Source organism: Pollachius pollachius, assembly GCF_949987615.1.
Source record: "Pollachius pollachius genome assembly, chromosome: 16".
Lineage (NCBI taxonomy): Eukaryota > Metazoa > Chordata > Actinopteri > Gadiformes > Gadidae > Pollachius > Pollachius pollachius.
Genome location: NC_136949.1, coordinates 5,365,437 through 5,383,078, shown reverse-complemented (window position 1 = coordinate 5,383,078; position 17,642 = coordinate 5,365,437). Strand labels below are relative to the sequence as shown.

At 48.3% G+C, this 17,642-nt stretch overlaps 2 protein-coding genes across 3 annotated transcripts in view; both read left to right on the top strand.

The window, feature by feature from the left end:
* Positions 1 to 8,089, top strand: part of evlb (Enah/Vasp-like b) — a 45,401-nt gene extending 37,312 nt beyond the window's left edge. The window contains exons 5-13 of the mRNA XM_079753657.1: positions 2,044 to 2,111; positions 4,350 to 4,606; positions 5,571 to 5,686; positions 5,886 to 5,925; positions 6,095 to 6,143; positions 6,278 to 6,338; positions 6,823 to 6,883; positions 6,994 to 7,051; positions 7,967 to 8,089. Coding sequence (XP_079609783.1) covers positions 2,044 to 2,111; positions 4,350 to 4,606; positions 5,571 to 5,686; positions 5,886 to 5,925; positions 6,095 to 6,143; positions 6,278 to 6,338; positions 6,823 to 6,883; positions 6,994 to 7,051; positions 7,967 to 8,004 — 748 coding nt within the window. The 3' untranslated portion in view covers positions 8,005 to 8,089. The remainder of the gene's footprint in view (positions 1 to 2,043; positions 2,112 to 4,349; positions 4,607 to 5,570; positions 5,687 to 5,885; positions 5,926 to 6,094; positions 6,144 to 6,277; positions 6,339 to 6,822; positions 6,884 to 6,993; positions 7,052 to 7,966) is intronic.
* A 2,234-nt stretch (positions 8,090 to 10,323) lies between these two features.
* Positions 10,324 to 15,996, top strand: yy1b (YY1 transcription factor b). Of its 2 annotated transcripts, none has more exons than XM_079753654.1 (5): positions 10,324 to 11,032; positions 11,892 to 12,054; positions 12,545 to 12,605; positions 13,215 to 13,373; positions 14,792 to 15,996. In XM_079753654.1, exons 1-5 carry the CDS (start codon positions 10,417 to 10,419, stop codon positions 14,972 to 14,974), a joined length of 1,182 nt encoding a protein of 393 aa, XP_079609780.1. In that variant the 5' UTR covers positions 10,324 to 10,416; the 3' UTR covers positions 14,975 to 15,996. The 2 variants fall into 2 exon arrangements, with proteins under 2 accessions (XP_079609780.1, XP_079609781.1); XM_079753655.1 differs by having other exon boundaries at positions 11,904 to 12,054; positions 14,792 to 15,992.
* Positions 15,997 to 17,642: the final 1,646 nt, after the last annotated feature.

Here is a 17,642-nt window from a genome sequence, read left to right as displayed (position 1 = left end):
CATGGCCCGATAAGCCCTGATAAGCCCTTAAGGTTTTGGGCTGCTGAACTCCACACACCTGCTGCTGCCGCTCCCGTTGTAGCCTGTCGCCGTGGAGACAAGCGGAGCTTTGGGGTCTCGTGCCGATTTCAAATTCTAGACCCCCAGGGCTTAGACGTAACGGGTGAAACGAACGGCGTTGGAGTCCCTCCCTGCTCCCCTTTGTGCTCGACGAGCCCAGTGCTTAAGATGATCAGTAATTACCGACTAATTATGACATTAGTGTGTAATAGCAATCTGCAATCCCAGAGATGCACAACTGTGTCTGTGTGGTCCATTTGTTTTTTCTGCCTGTGTGTGTGCGTGCCTCCACGTACAGTTGCGTCTGTACCTTCATGTGTGTGTGTGTGAGTGTGTGTGTGTGCGTGCCTGCGTGCGTGTGTGTGTGTGTGTGTGTTTGTGTCACTGCTATGCCCTTTACATATTCAAACGAGTCAGCAATTACCGTGAAATGGACGCCGATGGGCCCTGGGCGCTGACCATACACAATTTCCCTGCTGCCATTAACCCTGTTCTGTCTGTCTTACCACGCCTCGGTCTGTCCGCCCCGCCTCTCCCTTTTGCCTGCTCAGCAACTCTCTCTGCGGGGGGCACCACAGCTGGACCCCATCCCCCCGATCCCCCGATGTTTTGTCAGGGTGGGCGGGGCTGCTTGTTCCGACTGCTCTCTCTGCGTTGCTGACAGACCGCTGTCCTGTCAGGTTGGCACGGAGCAGCAGAGAGAGTAGGGGGGGACCAGCAGGAGTCCCATGAAGTAGGACAGGGGAGAGGGGAGGTCGAAGGGAGGAGAGGAGGGGGCAGACAAGGGAGAGGAGAGAGGGGAGAGGAGAGATGGAGGATACGAGAGAGGAGAGAAGAGGAGAGGGAGGACAGGGGAGAGGAGAGTAGGAGTGGAGGAGAGCGAGGAGAGAAGAGAAGGAAGAGAAGGGGAGAGGGAGGGGATGGGAGAGGAGGGAGGGAGGGCAGAGGACAGAGGAGAGGGAGGGAGAAGGGGAGGAGAGAGAGGGAGAGAGGAGAGCGGTTCAGGGAGATGCGGTAGATCCAGCAGAGCAGGGCTGTAAGAGAATGTTGTTTTAAATGACTATACAGACAGCTCGACAGCACCCGGTTCTATCACACCCACTGAGAGAGGGTGGGGGTCCATCCGACAGCCGCAGCGCTACTGACAGCTAGACAGTGAAGGGCTGCTTTGTTGGGACCCACTGAGGGCACAGCCACAGCCATCCCCTTTCAAAGTCATTATCATTCAAGACAAGGTGAAGGGGGAATTCACACTAACCGCCAGCACATGTCTGCATCATGTTTTGTATATTTACGTATATTTACAGTGTGAAGGACGTGAAGTATGTCGCCTGGGAACTAGAAGAATCTACAAGCTCATGTTTCATTTGCTCTGGCATATGCTTCCTGCCTCCCCCCCTCTCACTCAGATTTGATATGAATATGGGGCGGGTTTGATGCGATAACTATACAGAGCTGTTGAGGCCTTTGCATAAACCACCAAGATGGCTGCCACTGATGTGCGTCACTTTTCGTTGCTCTGATTGACCGTATGTCTATCAAATTGCAACCAGAGGCTTTTTGGTCTAGTCTTCTCAGGCTAGTGATGCTTTGGTAGTATGGGATAACATTTGAGGAAACGATTGTAAGATAACTTTGGGATTCACTATTTTGTGTTTAGTCATCTAGCAGACACTTTTAACCAAAATGTCTTAATGAATTCAGATCCATATCATTAAGGAGCTGGTTGTACAACCCTAACCCTGACGTCATGAATGGCATAAATATGTGCAATCAATGATTGACGTGATGTCGTGGCGGCGGTATGAATGATGTGATGTCATGGCGGCGGTATAACGTACGTTGCATGATGTCATACGGCTGTGGTGTGAATGATGTCATGGCTGTGTTATGAATGATGTCGTGGCTGTGGTATGAAGTACACTTTATGATGTAAAGGCTGCGGTATAAAAGAGGTGACATAACAGCTGTTGCCTCCTGCAGACAGATGATGGAGCAGCAGCAGCAGATGCAGGCGCACATGGAGCGAGAGCGACGGTCCTCCAACTCAGGTACCTCCACACTGGACACACACCTCAGTGTGTGTCTACCTCCACACTGGACACACACCGAGGTGTGTGTCTACCTCCACACTGAACACACACTGAGGTGTGTGTCTACCTCCACACTGAACACACACCGAGGTGTGTGTCTACCTCCACACTGGACACACACTGAGGTGTGTGTTCAGTGTGGAGGTAGACACACACTGAGGTGTGTGTCTACCTCCACACTGAACACACACTGAGGTGTGTGTTCAGTGTGGAGGTAGACACACACCGAGGTGTGTGTCTACCTCCACACTGAACACACACTGAGGTGTGTGTCTACCTCCACACTGAACACACACTGAGGTGTGTGTTCAGTGTGGAGGTAGACACACACTGAGGTGTGTGTCTACCTCCACACTGGACACACACCGAGGTGTGTGTCTACCTCCACACTGAACACACACTGAGGTGTGTGTTCAGTGTGGAGGTAGACACACACTGAGGTGTGTGTCTACCTCCACACTGAACACACACTGAGGTGTGTGTTCAGTGTGGAGGTAGACACACACTGAGGTGTGTGTCTACCTCCACACTGGACACACACCGAGGTGTGTGTCTACCTCCACACTGAACACACACTGAGGTGTGTGTCCAGTGTGGAGGTAGACACACACCGAGGTGTGTGTCTACCTCCACACTGGACACACACCGAGGTGTGTGTCTACCTCCACACTGAACACACACTGAGGTGTGTGTCCAGTGTGGAGGTAGACACACACCGAGGTGTGTGTCTACCTCCACACTGGACACACACCGAGGTGTGTGTCTACCTCCACACTGGACACACACTGAGGTGTGTGTCTACCTCCACACCGAACACACACCTCAGTGTGTGTTCAGTGTGGAGGTAGACACACACCGAGGTGTGTGTCTACCTCCACACTGGACACACACCTCAGTGTGTGTTCAGTGTGGAGGTAGACACACACTGAGGTGTGTGTCTACCTCCACACTGGACACACACCGAGGTGTGTGTCTACCTCCACACTGAACACACACTGAGGTGTGTGTTCAGTGTGGAGGTAGACACACACCGAGGTGTGTGTCTACCTCCACACTGGACACACACTGAGGTGTGTGTCGACTCCCACACTGAACCCACACTTAGGTGTGTTTCTACAACTACACTAAACACTGAGGTGCGTGTCGACACCCAGACTGAACCCTGGAGCTGGAGGCACACCTCCTCGACCCCTCCATCTGCTAGAGGAGGCTCCGTGTGGAGCATAATGATCTGCACATGGTTACTTTCCTCTTGATGGTCTAAGCATAAGAATGGCCTAAGCCTCCTTTAACCCTTAGACCCTCTCTCTACCTCTCTCTTTCTCTAACCCTCTTTACCCCTTAGACTCTTAAGGGGTAAAGCAGCTAACACAACAATCAACGTAACTCTTCAAAACATTAAGGAGACGCACCTGACGAGTGTATTTATTAAGGGGAGACTGTTAGTCTTTTTTAGCGTCACTGCAGCAGGACTATGACACCACATCCCCTTGTAACCATAGCGACAGACCACTTGCGCTCAGCAGAGTTACACTGAATATTTGTGCTGACATCCCCAACACTTATTTCCCTGTCGACCTCTCTCCCTCTTTCTCTTTTTCTCGCTCTCTCTTTTCCTATCTTTGAATTTTTTCACCTCTCTCCCTGTCATTTCATCCATCTTACTTCCACTCTCTCTCGCGCTCTCTTTCTTTTCCTCTCTCTCTCCCTCTCTCTCTCCCTCTCTCCCTCTACCCATCTCCCTCTCTCCCTACCTCTCTCTCCCCCTACCTCCCTCTCTCTGTCTCCCTCTCTCTCTCTCCCTCTCTCTCTCTCTCTCTCCCCTCTCTCCCTACCTCTCTCTCTCCCTCTCTCTCTCTTTCTCTCTCTCTCTCTCTCCCTCTCTCTCTCTCTCTCTCTCTCTCTCTCTCTCTCCCTCTCTCCCTCTCTCCCTCTCTCCCTCTCTCTCCCTCTCTCTCTCTCTCTCCCTCTCTCTCTCTCTCTCTCTCTCTCTCTCTCTCTCTCTCTCCCTCTCTCCCTCTCTCTCTCTCTCTCTCTCTCTCTCCCTCTCTCCCTCTCTCCCTCTCTCCCTCTCTCTCTCTCTCTCCCTCTCTCTCTCTCTCTCCCTCTCTCTCCCTCCCTCTCTCTCTCTCTCTCTCTCCCTCTCTCCCTCTCTCTCTCTCCCTCTCTCTCTATCTCTCTCTCTCTCTCCCCCAGGTTCTCCCTTCCAGGGCCACCAGGCTGTGCTCTCGGTGGCTCCCCCAGTGATGCCGCCCCCCATGGGTGGGGGTGGACCCCCGCCGCCACCGCCTCCCCCCGGACCTCCTCCCCCCTCCGCGGGCGCGCCTCCCCCTCCCCTCCCCCCACCGCTGCCAATGGGGGGAGGCGGGGGGGGTTTCCGCGGCGACGAGCCCAGCGGCCCCACGGGACTAGCCGCAATGATCGCCGGCGCCAAGCTGCGACGCGTTCAAAGAGTGAGCCGATGCCGTTTAATCTTTAATCCCCGCGTCCCGGCCGACTGTGATGGTTTCCCTCAGGGGCCCATAACCATGTTGATCCGTGTGTTTATCACCTGCGGGGCCACAGCAGGGGCCCCTGCGACGGGGCCCCGACTTCAAGGCGTGTTGACGTTAGCGCCGCTGAAGTTGACTTCCAGAAGTCGTCCCGTTTTGAGGACACTTCCTGCACTGGGAGCCTGAGTTAAGGGGTCGTTTCAGGCCCTCAGAGACAGGCGTTGGGGCCACGTTGTGGGGTGTTGTATAATGGGAGAGAGATGGCATGTGTAGGTGAATGCTGTGAGGTAGTTGTATGCTTTGTATGTTGGGGGGATTGCTGAAATAGAGCTGCTTTTCGTCTCTTCTTAACGTCTCGTTTCTGTCTTCTCCTTTCCGTTCCTCTCCTCTGCTTGCGTCACTTCTCTTTTCCCCTCCTTTCTGCTCCTCTCCTCCTCTCTCCTCCCCTCTCCTCTCTCTTCCCCTCCTCACCTCCTCTCCTCTCCACTCCCCTCCTATCCTCCTCCTCTCCTCCCCTCCTCTCCCCTCCTCTCCTCCTCTCCTCTCCTCCTCTCATCTCCTCTCCCCTCCTCTCCTCCTCTCTCCTCCTCTCCTCTCCCTCTCTCCGCCCCTCCTCTCTCCTCCCCTCCTCTCTCCTCCTCTCATCTCCTCTCCCCTCCTCTCCTCCACCTCTCCTCTCCTCTCTCCTCCTCTCTCCTTCTCTCCTCTCCTCCTCCTCTCCTCTCCTCTCCTCCTCTCCTCCCCTCCTCTCTCCTCCTCTCTCCTCCCCTCCTCTCTCCTCCTCTCATATCCTCTCCACTCCTCTCCTCCTCTCCTCCCCTATCCTTCTCCCCTCTCCTCCTCCTCTCCTCCCCTCCTCTCTCCTCCTCTCATCTCCTCTCCCCTCCTCTCCTCCTTCCTCTCTCCTCGTCTCCTCTCCTTGCAGTCGGAGGACAGCTCCAACTCCAACGCAGCTCCGAGCAACAAGAACGACGCCAACAGGACCAGCGGTGGGGGGGGCGGTGGATTGATGGAGGAGATGAACGCCCTGCTGGCGCGAAGGTCAACCACACTACAAGGCTCCCTCATTGACCTCCATTCAAATTCATATTGGCTAGCTGAATAGGCTAGGCTAAGGCTAATGCATGGCCGCCGCATACGGTCGAAGCTTGTACCATAACTGTGTGTGTGTGTGTATGTGTGTGTGTTTTGAAGGCTTTTTTATGCTTCTTCCTGACTTGAGGATTCTTCTTCTCCTCAGAAGGAAACTAGCTTCAGAGAGGCCAGAGGACAACCAAAATGTAAGAGTTCACCCCTTCATCCATCATCCACGATCTGGAGCGAATGACTCGGAGAGATGGATGGATAGATGGATGGATGGATGGAGGGATGGATTGATGGATGGATATCATCTGATTGAGTGATTGATTGATTGAATGATTGATTTATTTTACATTCATGTTCCTGCAGGATGACCCAAATTCTCCCTCACCCAGCACCCGAAGCCAGAATTCCACAGGTGCGATAACTGCACACACACACACACATAAACACACACACACACACACACACACACACACACACACACACACACACACACACACACACACACACACACACATACACACATGAAGGTGTGGTGTTGTCTTTCAGATGGTGCGAAGAAGCCTTGGGACCGGGCCAACTCAGCAGAACGATCATCACTGGTGTCAAGGTAGGAGCTAGGGTCTAGACAGGGCTAGGACAGGCCATACATAGGTCTGGGAATGTAGTTCTGGGTGATGTGGTTCTTGGTGTTGTAGTTCTGGCTGATGTAGTTCTGGGTGGTGTAGTTCTGGGCGGTATAGGCCGTGAGGTGTAGTGCTGGGAGTTTGTTGTTCTAGGGGTGTAGTTCTCAGGGTGTAGTTCTGGGTGGTGTAGTTCTGGCTGATGGAGTTCAGGGAGATTTAGTTCTGGACGGCGTAGTTCTACGGGTGTAGGTCTGGGGGATGTAGTTCTAGGGGTGTAGTTCTGGGTGTCATAGGGCACGAGGTGTAGCTCTGGGTGTTGCAGTTGTTGTTGGTGTAGTTCTGGGCGTTGTAGTTCCGGGTGTCGTCGTTCTGGGTGTCGTCGTTCTGGGTGATGTAGTTCCGGTTGGTGTACGTCTGAGCGATGATGATGTGTACTCTGGACTATCTAATGGATCCCCTGTGCTGCAGGGTACGGCCGGTTGGGAGCGGCAGTGACACAGACGCCTTAGACCTGGACAGGATGAAACAGGTGCATATGGTTTTAGACAGAGGGTACAAGCCAACGGTTTTCTAGAACATAATAAGATAGAAAGAAAGGCATTGAAATGTGACGTTGCGTTGTTTTGTCTGTCTCAACAGGAAATCTTGGACGAGGTGGTCCGTGAATTACACAAAGTAAAGGATGAAATAATTGATGGTACGCCCTATTTCTTATCTCCCTCACTCAACTTCTAAGGGCACTTAAGGCCAACGTGCACCTCCTCCTACACACCGTTCATCACTACCTCGCGGCAATTCTGTTCCGCCATGTGTCACAAGTCGACAAATCGCATTCCAGCGCTTGTCAGACGCCAGCGGATCCATCCAAAATAGACCATATGTGGAAAATTATCGGAACGGTGTGAATTCCGGTGTCGGCTTAGGAGGTAACCTGAAGGTTGCTAGTTTGATCCCCAACTCCTCCTAGCTCCGAGTGTTGAGGTGTCACTGAGCAAGACACCTAACCTGAATTGCTCCAGACGGAGCTGGCTGTTGCTTTGCAAGGCTGACTGCCGTCGATGTGTGAATGTGGGCATTAACTGGTGTAAGTTGCTTTGGTTAAATGCGCCTGCTGAATGACTTAAATGTTTAGGAGGGCTTCTGCATAAAACAAACAAAAAAAAACTGCCGCAATATATACCGTAGCCGTACCGAATCTGGTGCATTTTGGCCTTCACTGTATGGAAGAAGCATATTACAGGGAGTTTAGAAGACTTAGTGTTGCAACCACCAGGTGGCACTGCAGGCTCTCAACCAAGCATGAAATGTGCAAGATATTTAAGTCAGGATTATCGTGATACTTTAAGGTCAGGAAATAGGACATGTCCACAGCATTCCTGTTTCCACCCAATTACCTAAACACATTTATAGAAATATATTTTACAATATATGTTTTTAAGTTTCTGTACATTTTTATGTGTTTTCTTATATCTCGTTTGTGCCATTATTGATTCATCACCTCAACTGTGTACTAATGGATTCTCCCTCTGTCTCACCCCCCCCCCCCCCCCCCCCCCCCCCCCTCGCCCCCTCTCCCACTCTCTCCCTCTCTCTCTCCCTCTGTCTTTTACAGCCATTAGACACGAACTCAGTAGAATCAGCACGACATAATCTACCGGAGCAGTTTCTTCGTTCAGACCCCCCTGGCCCTGCCCTTACCCCGCCCTGCGCACCATCACCCCTGCAGTCCCACCCCACCCCCCGGCTGCGGTCTAGAGGAGGGAGGAGAACGTCAGGAAATGGAGAGGCCCAGACTGTGACATCTGTTTCATTCCGCGTCGCCGTGGTGATTCCTGCCACGCAGCGACCTGTGTCTCGTCTCTCGTCTCTCAACAGTTTATTTTTCGTTTTTTTAAAGGAGGCTACGAGGGTGGTGGTGGTGATCGTGGTGTTGGTGGTGGTGGTGGTAGTGGGTGGAGGGTGGGGTTGGGGACGGGGTCGGCATACGTTCGCACTGATTATTATGGTTTGTTGAAATGTTTGTCTGTTTGTTAGACCAATAAGCCCCTCTGTCCTCAGTTTAAAAAAGAAAAGGAAAAAACAACTGCGTTTCTTTTTTTTCCAAAAATTTGTACGGAGATGATATTGCTGTTGCGATCGTTTCATTGTTATCTGCGTTCATTTTTACGATTGTCAGTGTCATGCAGTCAATGCGAGTTGTAGTAGTTTGGTAGCAACAATGGGGATAATGATGCGATAACGATGGTAATGATAATTGTGACCGGTATATTATATTGCACATCATTTTATGTCGACCTTTTGTATTTTATATGAATCATGAATCATCATGAATTTTGTTTTATTTTTTGTCATAGATCGTATTCAAAGAACACCGTTGTTATTTCTCAACATCTGACCTGACTTTTGTATACTTTTCCCCACAAAGCAAGTGATCAAAGTTTTGACTGACTGAAAATTCCCAGGTCTTGGCCTGAGACAGAGGGTGAAATAAAATATTGTTCTTTAGATATTGCAAACTTATGAAGAAAAAAAAACACACACACCAGAGTATTTGTGATTTTGTTGTTAATAAAATGTTTATTGGCTGCAAGGATTTGATGAAGTATTATTCATTTTATTATTCATCCATTCATTTTATGACAAAGTGCTTCCTGGTTTTGATGATGAAAAACACTGAGTTTAAAATGGGAGTAAATAAAACTGTGAACAATGTCTTGGATAAAGAGGATGGTCTCTTTTCTTTTTTTTAATTAAGATGTTATTGTTTTCGTATCGCCTACATCTTTTCAGTTTATACAGTTTGAGTTGGAAGGCTTTACAAAGTAATTTCATTTAAATGTCAGGCTCGTTTTATTTGGATAGAAAACAATATCAAGGAACGTGAAAAATAATTGCTTTGATGTTGGAAAGCGGAAGTGCAGTAAGCCCATTCTGTCAGGGTGTTATTCTACGTCGTTCGGCCCTTTATTTCGGCTACTTCTCTTCTCAGAGTCTCAAAAGAGATGAAATGCCACCCTAAAGCAATTCTAATCAAGTTGTAGAAGAATCACTCAAGGCTTGAATGCTCTTTAATAGGCCTGCGTTTAACAGCAAATGTTTTTTTAATCTGAAGATAAAGGGTTTGCAGCCACATGTATGGTCGTTAGAGGCGTTAGGAAATCGCACCAGCTAATAAATATCGGTGGTTTAAATGAATGCACCACCCCACAATTACTTATCCCTCAATTACACACCGGCTCGATTGCCAGCCCAATAAAACTCGGGAATGGAGGAATGAGAGAATGTGTTTTATCTCGTCCACATGGGTTTAAAAGAGCCTCCAAATTAGTTTGAGTTGTTTCTGTTTCTGCAATAAAGATGATTGGATTTTATCTCAAACAATAACCAAGGCGTGAAATAACGTCCGTTAAAATGTATTGTACTGCATTATTGGTATTTGTATTATTATTATTATTGCTACCCGTAGTAGTAGATGTATGCATATTTTACTATGGTAAACAATCGTAATAAACAAAAATACAATCCACAGGACAGTTTTCAGGGATTACCCTGAAATTAAGATTGAAATAAAAAAAAGTACAGTCAATATTTAAGAAAATGGCCAAATACGTAATTATCATACTGCCACCTGATAGTAACACGGGTGATAGAAATCACGGCTCAAAAAGTAAAAACCTTCTTTCTTAGTTAGTTTGATATACTAGACTGACTAGAGGCATTGAGGGGCGTATGGATGAGAATATCAACGTGTCATCACAAAAATCTTTTTTTTTTAAATTTTCTGTCTCTGCATGGCTTGAGCATACATAATATCCCTGAAATGGTCTTTATTCAAACTCGCCAATTGATTTCTCAGTCTATTTTTATAACTGAACTTTGCGTGCTCCAAGTATCGCGTTGTTTGGCCATGGCAGCCTAGTGGCAACGAGAGGTGGAACGGGACGCTGTGAAGAGTTGTGTCGATTCGAAGAGGGAGCACAGAGACAGGAGCAGGGGGTGTGTTTGTGGGGCCAAAGCGAGCACCACGCCGTGTATGAAAGAGGAAAGCTGGCGGAATACAACATGGCATCCGGGGATACGCTGTACATCGAGACGGACGGCTCGGACATGCCGGCCGAGATAGTAGAGCTACACGAGATCGAGGTTGAAACGATACCAGTGGAAACTATCGAGACCACGGTGGTCGGGGAAGAAGACGACGACGAGGAGGAGGAAGAGGACGACGACGAAGATGAGGACGAAGACGACGAGGACGAAGAAGAGGAAGACGACCAGCCTATGATCGCGCTACAACCACTGGTTACCGACGACCCCAACTCGATCCACCACCACCACCATCACCACCACCACCACCAAGAGGTGATCCTGGTGCAGACCCGGGAGGAGGTGGTCGGCGGCGATGACTCCGACCTGCACGCCGACGGGGGTTTCGAGGATCAGATCCTCATCCCCGTGCCGGCCCCCGGTGTGGAGGACGAGTACATCGAACAGACTCTGGTGACCGTGGCCGGGAAGAGCTCGGTGGGTCGGATGAAGCGAGGCGGCGGCGGCAGTGGCAAGAAATCGGGCAAAAAGAGCTATCTAAGTGGCGGGGAGGCCAGCGGTAGAAAATGGGAACAGAAACAGGTGCAGATAAAGACACTGGAAGGGGAGTTTTCCGTCACGATGTGGGCATCGGGTGAGTGGTCCCGGTCTCATCTGTCAATTCGGTAGCATAACATCGTCCACCGCATTGTTCCTGCACGGTTGTCAGAGCCGTGCATGAGGCCCTGTTGCAGGGCGTTGTCCATGCACCAGCCTATTTCCTGGAATAGTGTTCCGCATGGTCGAACCAAAGAAGGCAGCACGAATGCACTTTTAAAAACAACAAAAATGCGCCCCGCAGTAGATTGAAATGTTTTTGTTTTGAAGGGAGGCCATGTTTTTAGGTGTTGCTGGGCGCCGCCATATTCCCCGAGAATAGTAAGTATGGCGGCGGCCCGAAAAAATGGCGATGGTTGAGGGCCAGACCGTCATGGCGGCGGCGGCGGCCGGGAGGGAAGCGAACCACACACACACACACATACAGACACACCGTTTGGTCTTAGCAGGCCGCGAGTGGTGGCACACAACACGGGTCTCCCCGGCGCTCTTACGGGGCTGCTTATGTCTTTAAAGGGGGGCGAGGAAGTACGTTTTTTTTGTATTATGGTTCCCGGTCCCACGGTGGTTTGAATCCACCGGGTCGACGGAGGGGATTAAGGCGGAAGATTGGCGGGCGCTGCCGCAGGTTGCCTTGGTCAAATGTAGACCACAAGTCAGCTGTTTTTAGGGGATGATTATGTATGCATATGAATGCATATATATCCTAGCCATAATCACCACTTTGATAAATCTGATAAGTAAAAATAGAACATTAATACGTTGTGTACGCCCGTATGGGGAGTTTTATGCATAATAGTTGAACTAATGTGACTTTTTAAACGCATTGGCCCAGCCTGGGGCTGGTTTAGCTCAGGGAAAGTTAGTATCGGTTCAGTCTCTATAATGTGTCCTAGATCACCATAAAGACATTGACCATGAGTCAGTGGTGGAGGAACAGATCATCGGGGATAACTCCCCGCCGGACTACTCTGAATACATGACGGGGAAGAAGCTACCCCCTGGCGGCATCCCTGGTATCGACCTCTCGGACCCTAAGCAGCTGGCCGAGTTTGCACGGTGAGTCCTACGGTTTTGATGTGTCACTGATTTCATGTGCTGAAAAAATGTAATTATTTATCTTCCGCTTCCTTCAATATGTAACCACGTAAGGTCAATTGAATCGAAATGTCGATATATCATATAGAAATTTGTCTATTTACATATTTGAATAGAAGCGTGTTTTACATGATAAACAACATTGTGTTAATATTTTTTAACAGTGTCATTCCAGGTTAATTTCACAAACGTTTGTGGGCCATTGACAAAATGCTTGCCAGTATCACAGGTCCAATCCAATTTTATTAATGTAAATCAAACTCCCCTTGAGATATTGTTGTCATGCCTTCGCCAATGGTGTTGGCGCTACACCGATTCAACAAGACTATATTTTATTAAAGAATCACTATGATTAAAATCGATTTCTAAGTGGGAGTGTTGGCTCGGTAGTATTATTATGGAGTCTTTGAGTCTCAAGAGACCGCTTTCAATTTTGTTAACTTTTTTACAGGATGAAGCCCAGGAAAATCAAAGAAGATGACGCTCCCAGGACGATAGCTTGCCCTCATAAAGTAGGTTTTATGTGATATCTTGGTTGTATTGTGACAAATCTCTGGAGGATTATCGTCTTGATTGTATTTGATGTCAAAGTAACCATTTCTTGATCATTTAACGGATGAAAAAGTCATCCTCAGTGGGCTTTGACTGGAGCAACGTTTGAAATATTATTATAGCTCAACGTTTAATGGTTTCAAACTTAAGTTTTGCAACTTCTTAGGTTTTTATTTAGGTCTGCGCGGCTAGTGGTTTAGGAATAGTTTTGTAATGCTTCCATGACCTACTTGCAAAACTGGATTCCCGTTTGCTGAATCTAAATTGAACGCAAACAGTAGCACAAAAACGAGTGCGCAAACCGCATAACATGTCAGGTTCACTGTCTCACTAGTGAACATCATCGAAATACACAACTGGGTTCATGCTTCACGTTGTGGTACATGACTGCATCTTTTTCCAGCATCACACTCGATTTCAACACCAGGTTTCGGGTCACACAAAAAAAAATACTACATATACTCGCACAGAAATACAATATTCAATACTTGTTCAGCCATATGTGGGGGACTACTTTTTGCACCACTGAGCTCACGTTGAAACCTCTCCCTCCCCCTCCTCTTCTGCAGGGATGCACAAAGATGTTCAGGGACAACTCGGCCATGAGGAAGCACCTCCACACCCACGGGCCCCGGGTGCACGTGTGTGCTGAGTGCGGCAAGGCCTTCGTGGAGAGCTCCAAGCTAAAACGGCACCAACTGGTACACACCGGGGAGAAGCCTTTCCAGGTGAGCCGTCAGTCCGTGGACCTCTGATCCCTCGACCACACCGTGTGATTCACCCGGCTGTTACAGCATCAGGAGAAGTCTTACACCCCAGACTGTAGATCATTTATCTAGAATCTAAATTAGGTGTTGTCTCACACACCAGATTTTAGATTAGCAATCTTAACGTCTGGTCTGTGAGACTTCTGTTTGTTAGATTACGATTTTAAAATCTAAATTTGTAGTTTAGTCATTCAACAAAACTTTAGACTACTAATCTAAAATCTGGTCAGTGGGACTACTCCTAGTTTAGATTTTGGTGTGTAATCTAAAGTGTGGTCGGGGAGAATTCTGTTTGTTAGATTTCTACATTTAGAGTAGTTTCAAGTCCCAGACTAATCCAAGTCTGGTTTGTGAGACTGCTCCTAATTTAGATTAGTAATCTAAAGTCTTATAGCAGACGGGCTCAGATCTGGATCTGAGAAAAGGCGTCTGCAAAGGTTTCCAACCATCAGACCATCCTCTAGGCCGGCCCCTCTAGAAACACACTTGTTAATGCCCCTTCTGAAACCGAGGTCTAAGGCCGCTCCTGTTGTTACAAGCTCAGGCTCTGAGCCTTCACTCTCCGAAAGGGTCTGCTGTAACATAGGAGGTCTGCTGGATCCCACATGACATGAGGAGTCTCTGGGAAGCTTTGTTCTTTAAGTCCATCATAACCCTTCGCTTTATTGTTAGTTTTATATCAATAATTACTTTTTATTGTCAAAATAACGTTGAGGCAGGCAGGGTATTCTAGTGGCTAGGGTGTTGGGCTCACAGCTAGAAGGTTCTCGGTACGAATCCCTGTGTCTGCAGTCTAACTGTAGGCCAGATGCCTGTATGCCCAATGCGCTCATTAACGACCCATTGAGTCAGTCTGAATCTCCTGTTAGTCGCTGTGGATGGGAGCGTCAGCCAGGATGTCTGGCAGTGCTGAATAGCATTACGCTGACTGTATGTACTTTTTCGAATGATAAAAGTGCAATGAAGAGGAGGTGAATGTTTTCTCATGGACCCTCTGGGATGTGTTTTGTATCAGGATGAAAACCGCAGGTAGGCTTGTTTTGGGTAAAGGGTCTTTTTCTTAATAGGGCAGGAATATATATTTCTCCCTCTTCCTGCTCTGTTGTGATATGGCGGGGGGCAGGGAGGTTCGCCGCAGATTGTGTTGTGTGTGTGTTTTGATAGCAGCACGAGGGGCCAAAGTACACGTTGTGTTGTACTAATCACTAAGCTCTCTGCGGCTAGGCTTTTAGCAGCGGCTTGTTGCGCGAGGGAAGCCTCAAGCAAAAGGTGTTTGTTAGCGGTGTGCTCCTTGAGTAACGAGAGAGGGAAAAGAAAACGACCCAGACTGCTAAAAGCCTCTCAACTAACCCGTTCCCCGAACCACTTTGTCCTCCCAGTGCACGTTCGAGGGCTGCGGGAAGAGGTTCTCACTGGACTTCAACCTTCGCACCCACGTCCGCATCCACACCGGCGACCGGCCCTACGTCTGTCCGTTCGACGGCTGCAACAAGAAGTTCGCCCAGTCCACCAACTTGAAGTCGCACATCCTCACACACGCCAAAGCCAAAAACAACCAATGAGACGCCGCGCACTGCCCGCCGCCCCCACCAACCCCCACACACACACCCCCGACGGCTCATTACAACGCAAAACCCTGGCAACGGGTAACCATGGAAACCTTCGGTTGGAAGGCACGCCACGGAAACGGGATCTCAAGACTTTATGGTTCGAACAGTGAAGCGAGATGACAAGACTTTGTTAAAAAATAAGGGGGGGGGGGATTTGGCCATGTTTTTACCCTCTACACACACACACACACACTTGCCGTTGCTTTGGCCAGATTTCCCCCCCACGCCCCCCCCTCCTCTCACACACACACACACACACACACACACCTCTCCATGGACTACTATAAGAGACTATTTTTACCCACTCCTCTACCGGAGGACCAAAACCCACCCTGTCATGCTTTATTTCCTTTTTAGATTATTATTTCTTTAAATTATAGGGTTTCTTTTCAATTTTCCTTCAGTGTGCATATTGTACACTCGAGACAATGGGCTTTGTTTAATAAAAGTATGATTTTTGTAATATTGTTTTCGTTCTTTCCCCGCTTTGTGTTGTTTATACGATTTTACTATATCAAACGGCCTCCCGTATGACAGCCCCCATGAAAGGAGAAAGGGTACGTTTGTTTGTTTGTTTAGAAATTCAGCACCTCCTTTTTGATTGTAGTTTTCTCTAACCAACAGAATAACCTTGTATACCTGTATCGTATGGCTGTATTACAATTATGTAGACATAGAGGCGTGATTTCAAGTGTTACCCGATGAAACCTTTTGGTCAATTGCTTTATATTTTGTATGAAATGTTGCGACGGCGTGAAATGAGAACCTTCCCCCTGTATTAAATTATCTGGCGATTTATGTTTCCTAGACTACAAGACCATCACCTTCTTTCTGTTTAGAATGTAATGTACAGATGTACAAATGTTTCACATCCTTTTCGTTCATATTACACCATATATCTCAACAGCCCCATCAATAAAGGGCAATTTCAACCCTGTTCGCAAAAAGCAATGGTTTTTATTGGAGTGGTTTAATTCAAGAGTGTGTATCCTTTCATTAAAACTAATGAAACAAATGAAACCATTTTTTTCCGAAGCAGGTTACTATGGCGATCTGAATCATTTGAATTATGTTGGACATATCAATTAATCTTAAGTATAGTAAGATTGTATTTATCCCATATAAAAAAAATGTTGAGCAGCTAAGTAAAAATAATATAACTATTCTCTGGTGCCCCCTCGTAAATTGAGCTTTCATTTGTGCTGAGATTTCTCTTATTTCTGTTGAGGCTGCAAGATTATTACAGATTCTAGATCAGCGTTCTAACATCCTGCTTCCAGGAAGATGAATTCTGAAACCTGCAAAGGCATGGTATGCCTTACTCCGCCTCTGATTGGCTTTTCCTGGTGAGTGGTTGGGTTTAGGAATCACAGATACTAAGAAACCCAAGGACTCTGCATTGTTAGGTTTAGTAAAGACAACTACTTGGTTAGGTTTAGGCAACAGAACTACTGTATCTTGTTATGTTTAGGCAACAAACTACTGTACATTTTTTTTGTTTAGTCAACAAAACGACCTGGTTGGGTAGGATTAGGCAACTACTTCATACGGTTAGGGTCATCGTCAGGCTGAGCCAACCAGAGAGAAGAGGATTTCTAGTTTCCCATCCAAAACGGCTTCCGGGCAGGACGGGCCGGATCCTCCCAGCTTTGCCAATTGGCCTTCATCGCCATCTATTGGCCAAATATGGTACGACAATCTACCGTGACCTAACGCTGTTGCTGTCCATGGTGCTGAACTCGTATTGGCTGGCTTGATAATCAGTAGGCTTGACGGTGTTCAACTGTTGTGGCTAGACTCAAAACACTTAAATGTGTTTTGTGATGTCGGTGGGTACTAGATATGTTTGATATTCATATCCTAGTGAACATCTTTACCGTAGGGCTGTGTGGGGATGATGAATACAGCTCACCGGCTGCATCCCTAATTCTGTCTGTGTGTCGCACCTGTGTGTGTGTCCCTGTGTGTGTGTGTTTGTGTGTCTGAGTCTCATTTAGGTGTGATTCCGCTCTCTGGCTCTTGGCTGCTATGGATGCGCGGCGGTATTTGTTTGGTCGATCGGCCTGTCTTTTGATTGACAAAGGCAGCGGAGAGTAAAACCTACTTGTTATGCAGCTGAAGTCTGTCAAGCCTCCAACACCTGCTCATTCAGATGCTTATTTCTCTCTCTGGCTCTCTCTCTCTCTCCCCCCCCCCTCCCTCCTGTATTTAACCCAGGTGTCACTCTCTCGACTCTCGGCCCCCCCCCGGCTGATGGATGGACTGTGATTTACAACCTCAAATCCCTACGGCGTGTTATTTTCTCCCTCGTTTCTCGTGTACTTCATTGTTTTCCTCACACACCCAAACGCATTGTAATAAACGTACACGCTCGGCGAGGGCACGTGGCAGGCGAATAAACAAGAGGCTGTACACTCGGTGCACTCAACCGCAAACCCAGGACAGCCCGGGACACTCCAGCCCAGGTAAAACCCTTCATCCCCGGCGCCACACTTAATCAAAAATATGTCCGGATTGCCCCACAAACCTCTCGACCCTCCTCTGCCTGATATCATTTATTTGACGTGTCTCAATAACAATCCTCCACTCTGTGTTGGTAATCCCACGCAGATAGGACCCC

Bases quoted from the DNA above. Each gene is read 5' to 3' on its own strand.
- yy1b (XM_079753654.1), top strand. From the start codon at position 10,417: ATGGCATCCGGGGATACGCTGTACATCGAGACGGACGGCTCGGACATG. The intron at 11,033-11,891 runs GTGAGTGGTCCC...AATGTGTCCTAG, and splicing joins CGTCACGATGTGGGCATCGG to ATCACCATAAAGACATTGAC. The intron at 12,055-12,544 runs GTGAGTCCTACG...ACTTTTTTACAG, and splicing joins CAGCTGGCCGAGTTTGCACG to GATGAAGCCCAGGAAAATCA.